At 34.1% G+C, this 10,840-nt stretch overlaps 1 protein-coding gene across 1 annotated transcript; it reads right to left on the bottom strand.

The window, feature by feature from the left end:
- Positions 1-1,844: 1,844 nt before the first annotated feature.
- Positions 1,845-10,740, bottom strand: LOC102805908 (TWiK family of potassium channels protein 7-like). Its single transcript, XM_006811396.3, has 2 exons — positions 10,271-10,740; positions 1,845-4,144 (listed from the first exon to the last, which is right to left on the bottom strand). The coding sequence occupies exons 1-2, from the start codon at positions 10,665-10,667 to the stop codon at positions 3,342-3,344; spliced, it is 1,200 nt and encodes a 399-aa protein (XP_006811459.1). The 5' UTR covers positions 10,668-10,740; the 3' UTR covers positions 1,845-3,341.
- Between the last annotated feature and the right edge of the window lie 100 nt (positions 10,741-10,840).

The raw sequence follows: 10,840 nt of genomic DNA, 5'->3' as shown, positions 1-10,840 counted from the left end.
TGCTGAACACGAATTTAGACGTAATGCATTACCGCTATTATTAAATATTTATACTCGGTTATACCCGGAGACAATATTGGTGTGCCCAATGGGGTGATTGCGGTCTAGTTGTGCAATATATATTAAAGATATAATATGCATCAAGCATCAAACCTTTATCAAGAATTTACGGCAAAGGTTATGTTACAATGGAATTTACGTTCTACATCGAAACTAGATATACCCTTCTGTTGAACTTTTTTTACTGAGCATGAGGACGCTCGTTCGAGTCGTATTAAGTTTGTGTTATCCATAACAATGAACAAATAAAAAACAACGTATGACAAGGGGAACAGAACAGCCTAGGACAAGGCAAGGTCACTATCGTGGTCAAATAAGAACAACTAGAACAAGGCAAGGTCACTATCGTGGTCAAATAAGAACAGCCTAGGACAAGGCAAGGTCACTATCGTGGTCAAATAAGAACAACCTAGAACAAGGCAAGGTCACTATCGTGGTCAAATAAGAACAGCCTAGGAAAAAGACAAGGTCACTATCGTGGTCAAATAAGAACAGCCTAGGACAAGGCAAGGTCACTATCGTGGTCAAATAAGAACAACCTAGAACAAGGCAAGGTCACTATCGTGGTCAAATAAGAACAGCCTAGGACAAGGCAAGGTCACTATCGTGGTCAAATAAGAACAACCTAGAACAAGGCAAGGTCACTATCGTGGTCAAATAAGAACAGCCTAGGAAAAAGACAAGGTCACTATCGTGGTCAAATAAGAACAGCCTAGGACAAGGCAAGGTCACTATCGTGGTCAAATAAGAACAACCTAGGACAAGGCAAGGTCACTATCGTGGTCAAATAAGAACAACCTAGGACAAGGCAAGGTCACTATCGTGGTCAAATAAGAACAACCTAGAACAAGGCAAGGTCACTATCGTGGTCAAATAAGAACAACCTAGGACAAGGCAAGGTCACTATCGTGGTCAAATAAGAACAACCTAGGACAAGGCAAGGTCACTATCGTGGTCAAATAAGAACAACCTAGGACAAGGCAAGGTCACTATCGTGGTCAAATATGAACAGCCTAGGAAAAAGACAAGTTTACTGTCATTGTCAATTGAAAATAACATAGAACAAGACGACATGACTATTATGGACAGACGGACACAACGTTTACTTGTTATATTCTGTTTGGCCATAATTGGAACAGACATGATATTTAAAGTAGTATTTATTAGACAAGTAAAACAGTTGTTAAAACAAACTGGAGGTCAAACAAAATCAATAAAAATAAGTACCTCTTCAAATCGGGATGCCATTGCGTGATGCGTGTAAATATTTCGCTCTTCATTTTATAAAATAAAATGTAATATGGGTGATTGAAACTTCGCGGCTATTCTTCTAGCATTAAATCTCAAAAATAACACTGCCATATATAATATGCTTTGTACTTTCCCTGTAAATACCAACTCTAATTTAAACTACTTCACAACAATGTTATTTACATATATTATAACATGTAACTGTCGATGACATGGTAGTACACATAATATTTTATTCATTTAGAGCTGATTCAAAAGGCATACAACTTAATGCAAGCTTTCCGTACACATTATTAGGATTCAACCATTTTTACTCTGTATTCGGTTAAAACATGACGTCGATGTATTTTCATAAAAAAAAATTAAAAATGTAAATCAATATGTTACTCACCACGACGTAATCAATTACACACAGAATATGCGATGAAGAGTACTTTCCGAGCTTATTGATATTGTACTCAAAACAGGTTCCTGGTCGGTCAGTCATGTTCTCATATTAGGCTTAATACATGGAGACAGTTGACAGTTGACAGTTTTTGATAAATCAGTTTAATCGAATCGAGGTTAATAACAATGGTAAATATCAATTTTACAAGTCAACGTCAATTTTTACCTGTTGGAGAATGTTGTGATGACAAAACAATTCTTCAATGATGATGCTAATCAAGATTTCCATATTTTCTTGTCAGTTTTTGGAGAAGTTTATAAAAATTAGGATAAAATCATGTACACGTCTACCCGAAGTGAGTGAGCCTCGCTTCCGTCATCGCTTTACATTCATTATGAAATTACAATTGCATAAATCCCCAATATCTTCGTTATCAATTGCCTGTAGAGGGCGTGCATTGAAAATGGGTTTGACTCAATTACACCCTAATATATTCACTTCAATGTTTAATCAACACGCTAAACAGACAGAATGATATGTATATATACCATAAAGGGATAAAATGAAAAACTCACCAATTCTCAGTGATTCTCACGTAAAGTTCGCGATGATAAATATTATTATTTACATATGTTTATAAAACCTAGTAACATGTACAATACAATTAACGGTTACATATAAATGCACAGATGTTTCAAATCGTGACTATGTTTGTAAACACATATGGCGAAAATGTATTACATACAGTATCTTGATTGATGGAGGAGGACTGGCGCCAAAATACGTCCACAAATGTAGATGAAATATTGTATCATTTGACTTAATTAGCCATTATATATACAAAGACAATATGTACACAATTATTGAAATATAGAACAATGATTGCTTAATTTAGCTTTCAAAAAGGCGAGATATTTGCATTCAGGTAATTAAATAAATATACTAAGAAAGGTTTTTCTATGAGTGATCAATGCTTTGATGATGATTTATAATGGATGTTTTAGACGTATATTCTAGAATTCTCGTAATTACATGTCAAATTTGAAACTAGGGTCAAAATATTAATTTGTGACGTCAATAGTACATTTGCATTATAATTAATAAGGCACACAAATATGCATGAAATATTCGATGAAAATAAATTAAAAATATATGTTGCTCACATGAGTTTGTACTCATTTAAATGACCAATATAGAAAGTAAGGGTTTGATGATTATTGTCTTTGTTTTTTTTTAAACCTACGTCACTGGGTTTTACATTCTCTGTTAATAATGTTTGCTTTATGATCGTTTATTGAAATATTAATTCAGAATCAATACGGACATAATCATTTTTCTTAACTATTCATCGAACGAGCATAAAATAATACTAACAACACTGCATTGTTGGTATTGCATTCAATAATACGTAAACTTTGCAAATCATTTGTTAGTTTTATATGAAAATTAGGACTGCATACATTATAACTGTAGTTAAAATATTGTTAATAGTAAACCCTACATTATTCTGTTTTGTTTTAATCACAGCATATAATAAGGTATACGTCATCTTAGCCATATATCGATCCAAACCAATATCACTGAATGTGACAGAATGTGTGTGTGTGTTTCAAACTATACACGAGCTAGCTAGCGAGATTGTTCACACAGCTGCAGCATCCAACACATTGTCACGAGTCATAGCTGTTGATTTATTCACATATAAAATACTCTGTTCTTCACAATGTGGACTATTTGATTCGACGTCTTCGAATTCACTGACACTCGCATGATCATTTCCGTTTCCGAACAGAAAATGAGAAAGGTTTTTCATTCGTGTGATTGTCAAATGTACACACGTAGACATAAGGATAAGACCACAAAGAATGAAAACCTCGAGATATATCTCCGTAGGTCCATCCTCAACCTTTGGTAACATGTCTCCAAAACCCACGGTTGTGTAAGTGATGGTACAAAAGTACATGGCATCTAAATAACTCCAGCCGTCTTGAGTACTTGCGAACACCAGGGCGCTGAGTAAAATGTACGCAATCAACAATATCGCAAGTAAATATATCGGAACTTGAATTTCTGTTTCACTGCCAGATTCTTTTGTGTGTTGTCCCTGCTTCAGTGAAGAGCTTCTAGGTTCTGCACTGCAACCTACGGAACATGGTCCGTCATTTCGTGTAGGTGTATCGTTGTCTTTATTACACACTCGCTGTTCTCTTCCCTTCGGGGCCGATGAAGAGGCTGACCCGGTACGGTGCACCGATGATGTATGTTTGGAGCTGCATACTCTTCTTTTATCCCCGATAACGATTTTTTTGTATATCTTCTTCAAAGGAGATGCTAGTAGTTCGCCAAGTTTTGCCAGATAAAGAAAAAATAAAGGAATTCCAATCAATGCATATGGAACACAAAATAATTTGCCACCTTCAGTTGCTGGGACGATGTTTCCGTATCCTGAAATAAAAAAATATTTCGTTATTGCACTTGTATGTATTGTACTTATATATAAATCATTTTTCTTCAACGCTATCGCAGTAATCAAAGTAAAATAAATAGGGTTGCATGTTCTAAGCGTGGAATAAGCATCCTTTTCGATGATGTGTGATGGTCGATTGCATGGCAAGCTGGATTGTGCAGAGTCGGTGTCGTGTCGCCAGTTGAAATAACACACATGGTACTTTGTTCATTTATTTTTACTATGAAATCGTATTACTTTGCAGCCAATCGAGCTTCGTTTCATTCAGCTACTTATAATATAATGTGAATATAATATACATCGCATTAGTGTTTACACAACTTCCACAGGGTAAAATAACATAAAAGAAAATTTTCAAACAAACGTACCTTACAGTACCATACCATACAACGTTAGGAATTCATTCTAACATTTATTCACTAATATTATTGGAAATAACCAGTTTTATCGCATTCCATTGAACATGTTTATATATTAGATATTTACATAAATCTGTCAGTATATTTATATACCACGGTACATAAATAGTACATCAAACAAATAAATCAATCATCTATATCCCTATAAGCCATATTTTCTAAATTAGCTAATGTTGCTTACAGAACTTCGGTAATCTGATCCGTACATAGATTCAATATTTATACTATGTCGGGTAAATGTCATAAGCTAGAACAACGTGCAATGAATGTGTACAATTTCTGCAGATTGATGATAAAAATATGCGACATAAATGTATTCATTAATAATTGAGGAGGACATTGAGAATACAGAAAATGGATTTATTCAGCTTGGTTATCACGTGCCACAAAGGTAAAATCTAGTTCATAATATAGCATTTCCTTGCCATAATCGCGCGCATATGTTAATCAGTTGAACATATCTACATGTATGGGTGCGTATTTTGAGACAGTGTCGGGTGGTCAGTGATAACTGTGGAGGGAGGAGGGGGCGAGGGGAATACCTGTGGAAAACACAATTTATCATATCCTTATATCATATCTATATACAGCTTACAAGAATATATCTCAATTTGTCCCCTGTAAAAAGTTGTTAAAGTTTCATCTTTTTTGTCTACACATGCTCCAACCTCGTAAAATGTCGGACTTTTTAACTCTCACATCATTATGGAACGGGGGAAGTGGGTAGCTGGTACAGGTTACAGGAAATAATAAAGGCATTCTACGTTTTTACAGGAAATAAAATGAAAGTTCTATTTACAGTAAAAAATAGGTTTTTACACATTACAGATAACGCAAAAGTCCAATTCGTTTTACATTATTATAATATATTTGGTAATTTGTGTTTATAAAACAAAATTGGAAATATATATACGCTTAGAAAAAATATGATCTTTATACAACTTACGGACGAATAAAATAACTAATTTTATTTCACACCATGCTCCTGTCTACACTTTTACATTTTTTTATTTATTTAAATTACAACATTACGAAAATAAAAACAATTGATTACAGCTTACGAAAATACCCCTTGCCGACCCTTACACTCATTACTTCATAGGCGATCACTTATACATCATTTGCATATTTTATATGGACAATCTAATTACATGTGTTAGTGAAATGCACCCAGCAAATATTGCTTCGTGCTGTGTGTCTGTATGAGTGTTCACATAATTACCCAAAGGCACAAATATTCAGTCTCTCCAAAGTTTATAAACATACCCCCCCCCCCTGTGACTCGCGAGAGCTATATTTCATGGACAACAATCATAAGACAATTTCACAGTATGTGCTCAGTTATGTTCACAATAACACTCCAAAAAATAAATAGCTAGGGCCTTCAAACATATTTACATGTGGACCGCATTGCACCGTATTGTCTTGTGGTTGCTACTGAATGATCACGAATATTTACCTCTATGAAATTTTGTGATAGAACGGTTTTATAATTTGAACGTCTAAAGTGTTACAGTATGATGCAGGTAGGAGTATGGTGTTTATTCAACTTGACTTGCACGCGAGTGTTACGAATTCATATAACTTATATAAATAGGATAAATATAGTAATCAATCACCCAAATTTTAACTCTGTACTGAATATTGTAGATTGTTGTTTTTAAAATGTAATTAACTTGTCATAACATAAATATACAACGCGAAACACCATGATTACCACGTATTTCTGACACAACTTATTTATTCAGGTTCTCTACTTCAAGGAGAAATTACAAATATATGGTGAAGTTAGTTATGGCGGGAGATGCCTCCTAACTACGAGAGCAATGACCTCATTGCGTTTACAGTGCAAGTATGTGTCGATACTACCTCTTTTAGCTGCGCGAATCACTTTGCTCAAGTCACAATTTTAATCTTAATTGTGCGTCAAAATGATTCGAACATACATAAACGCTTCATATATATCTATAAATATTTCACCCCAAGCCTCTATTCAGAGAAACGTAGATTAACAAATTCTCCACGTCCACTATAGTCTTTATTTTAAGGGGAAGCTGAAAATCGCTAAAATTGAGTAATACAAAATTTTTTTGTTTGCTATCTTTTTTGTATTACTTTATTGTATTTTCAACTAAGATCCCACTCCGGGATACGGTTTCAATAAAGATTATTATTATTACAAAGCCATTAAATTTGGTGTTCCACCATTAGGAAAACACATAACGCTATACAAAATTCATCACTTTTCACTATCACATGTGTTTCTTTACAAAGCCAATGTTGGTTTCTGGACCCTAATGTAAACAAAAAATGAAGCAAAGGTAAGAAACGTACGTTTTTGTGTATTACAATTTTTTTAAATATTACATTAAGTGAGAATTAAACCCAATGTACTTGTTTTTGTGCTAAGTGTGTAATTGTTATTCTTAGTGAGTGTTTTGCAACGTATAATTCGTACACTGAAAAACAGCAGCTTTTGACTGTGTTCAAATTGTAATGGTTCAATTGTGTAGGTTTTTACGTATGTAATTTAACGAATATATACCCACAAGACAGGATTTCGAACTTGACCACGGCATAGCACCTCGACACTGTAAAAGGACGTGCATCTCAGGGTGAATAAAGGTTCATGTGATTGTGTTGTTTACTGTCACCAAGGAACACTCATTATGTGTAGGTTCATCATTCATATGATACATTAACAAGACATATTAATGTTTAAAGGACACGCTTGAGACTTTATTGACGAATTCTCAGTAAATATTCGAGAAAAATACATCCTAATGTCACTATGGGGACTCACATGCATGTATTAGTATGTAATTGATTCCAAACTTAGAACATGTTTACATCTTACATTTATTTTGAGTTTAAAGACAAGAATTGTTTTATTATTATTCAAAATAGGGGAAATTCTCGTCTATCTTATACACATTTATTAAAAACAATAATGATAATGCAATCGTAGTACCAAGTCAATTAATTCCTTAATCTATTTAATAGAATGATTGAATCGACAACGTCCGGGGATTCCAGTTGACCTTAATTATAAGGATAACATCTTCAATACTAATATTAGTCCCTACTGAGTCCTTTTAACGATAACTGAATTAATATAATATACAGTTTGTTTCCACAATTATAATCACCTTTCTTAGTCATCACTATTTGCACGTGACTCACCAATTAGGAATGTATTAGAATTTATCGATTCTCTGGCGGAAATTAAATGTATACGTGATTTGCGTGGATGCATACAACAAAGTAGAATTCTTTATGTATGTACTCTTAAAATATTAAACACGTGACATCTTAAAATCAGCAAAAATGGTAAGAATAAAAGTAATTATACATCGCTCCATGTGACTGGCGCATCTGCTTTTAACCTGGTTGAATTATGTATGTTCGTAATGCCAGGTGACATATCGGATAGATATCCATCAATTATGTAAAATAATGGATGGTAACTTGATATGACTTTAAATTACGTCTAAAACAATCTGACTTGTGTGCGGTAAAACGTACAATGAGTTTACGTTTAATCACGTTTAATTAACGTATTGTTCCATGGTATTTATAACGCGTCAGGTGTCAGTATGGTACTGTGTATAACCGTTTTTGTGCAAGCCGATACAATTGCACGGAAACAAATTATTTATATTAATAAATGGAAAACTCAGGTTTGATGAATAATTAAAACACCTAGCAAATGTATCCTGTAATAGTTTAAGTTAACGATTTAAGACCTAAAAAATTAAAACGCATATTAGTCATTCATATTGTATAGTGAAATAATGTGGAACAATGGAAATGTTAGCAAGGTTACAATCGATTGAATTTAGAAAGCAAATACACACAATCACGTAGGGCATATATATATTACAGGTTGTACGTGCTAAGTGTGCATTACGGAAATTTATACCACTTGTTCATCGTACGTTTATCATAATGACCAGAAATACATGGCTTTATTTATATACTAGTTGTCTGTAGCGTCGGTGATTCGGCTTCAGCATGTTTTCCAATCTTTTTTTCATTCGCCTTCATTAGACGTTGTTTGGAGCCTACTTTTATTGATGGATAACTGTGTTATAACTAAGATGAACACCTGCTTACAGCGGTAGGCTGGATAATAAAGACTATACATTAACGCACCTTTCATACGTGTACTCTCCATGTTATATTCCAGAGTATTCCTTATCAATACAGAGACCACAGCTACTTGACTAATATACGTTTTATAAACTAGGTCAATTACACACTTTCGATTCCATTAAAATAACATAAAAATACCATTGCTCAACCCCTAAGTGGTGAAAATAAAATATAACCTGATACAAAAAGTGACGTCACCATGCCTTATTACAGCGATGATAGTTATGCTGTTATGTTTAACATTATTTTTGACTGCGTTGCTATTATTTTAATCCAGTGAGAGCGTAAATCATAAATAATTGGGATATTAAATTGGTGTGATTCTAATTCAGACGTAAATTTATTGCAATATAATGATGATGTCTCCATCTTTAATGAAATGAACACTACTTCTATTAGTTTCATTCTACTTGATTGTTATTTTCAGTCTGAAGTGTGCATAACCATTTTTGCATAGTCTACATTATATATCGAATGCTTATTTTCTTTCATATTATGTTTCTATATATATTATATTATTTATTTGATTATATATGTTACATTTCATACCATATATGGACAATCAAATGGATTACGTCATGATAACCTTAGTGTGAGATTTGTCGAACGCTTTTTCCACTAGTATTCAAAATATGTATAATTGTGTATTATCAAGTGTAAGAAGTTGACGCCGTACTGGTCTTATTATTTGGAGCATGTCACTTTACGCTAAACACAACATCATTTCGTATTTCAATAACAATTCCAGATTGACCGAAAAGTATGTTCTGTTAACGTAATTAGATTCGTCTGAATAGTGTGAACGTACGCGTGCTTAGAATATAATATACATATATTGTCGCAATGTGTGTTTTCAAGAATTGTTGTAAATGTCGTGGGTATATAAACAATTGATTCAGAAATTAAGACTGCAGGTGGATGACATGTACATAAAGCATTAATTGAACTGTGCATGCTTGTCACGTCATGGCAAACATAGAACGTGTGTGAAATATATACTATCAGTGACTGCTAGAAATGAACTTGAATCATTTTATAAATAACCTAACTTATGCAGCTGAATAGAGTAATTGTGATATTAATATGATTATTTAATTTTATTCGTGGAATGCCTAATGTGACTTTGAGTCGGTGTTTATTCTAGTTTAATTTAGATATTTCAAAAATACAAACGTTATTGCTATTCATTTGTTGAAGTGCATTGCGCTGTATATTAGTGTGTGATATGTGTTCAATGTTTATTATTTAACTGTACCGTGTTGAGTTATTGTATTATATCAACTAGCATCTAAAATGCTTTACATGTGTGTATCAATGCATTTATTCACCTATACACGTATTAATAGCAAGTACTGAGTCTACTGTATCAGGTACATGTAACACGTGACTGTGTTGTGGTCAGTCCTAGTGCACATCTTTGCATACTAAGTATGGATGTATAGACGAACATATAATAGAAGCTTATCGACTAACATTGATTGTTTTAAAGGTATAACGCATGAGTGATATGGTAAAATTATATATACCTACCGATAGTGCTCAGCACGGTTAAGCAAAAATACATCGCTGACTGATAATTCCAAGTATGTCCCGGCGACGTCTTAGCGCCATTTTCGTAGAACAATCTCATTTGCTTTTCGTATTTTTGTAAATTGTTCTCGACCAGTACGTTCCAATTGAGTGTATTCATATGCCTATTTTTGCGAAGATCAGCTGTCACTTGTTGGCGTATGGCAGTCAAGTTAGCCGCCATGCCACTGCCCTGATCACGCTCTAGGCTATGAAATATCAGCGCCCCAATAACTACGTACGCCAACAGAACTATGTGGAGAACCATATAAGGGCGACATGATTTTGGACAACATGGTTTCTTCTTACTTCGCTCTCGTTCTTCACGGGTAAGATACAGCACTGCCGTGTGCGGCATTGCGTCGAATTGTCTCACAGCGCTAATCTGTAGTTTGTATGAGCAGCCACTCCATCGTAAACAAGTGTACTGCCGACTTATATTCACCAACTTAGGGAGTCCCGGGTATGATATTACCTGTGTAATTCACGAGAGGATCTTTTACTCATTATATCAACCAGCAAATAGTCCCC

The sequence above is a fragment of the Saccoglossus kowalevskii genome, chromosome 11 (assembly GCF_978046115.1).
Source record: "Saccoglossus kowalevskii chromosome 11, keSacKowa6.1, whole genome shotgun sequence".
NCBI classification, from domain to species: Eukaryota; Metazoa; Hemichordata; class Enteropneusta; family Harrimaniidae; genus Saccoglossus; species Saccoglossus kowalevskii.
This window is presented reverse-complemented; position numbering and strand designations above follow the sequence as displayed.

Excerpts from the sequence above, each read along its gene's own strand:
- LOC102805908 (XM_006811396.3), bottom strand. The coding sequence starts at position 10,667 with ATGCCGCACACGGCAGTGCTGTATCTTACCCGTGAAGAACGAGAGCGA. Across the intron at positions 4,145-10,270 it reads AACCGTGCTGAGCACTATCG|GATACGGAAACATCGTCCCA; the intron begins GTAGGTATATAT and ends TTTTTATTTCAG.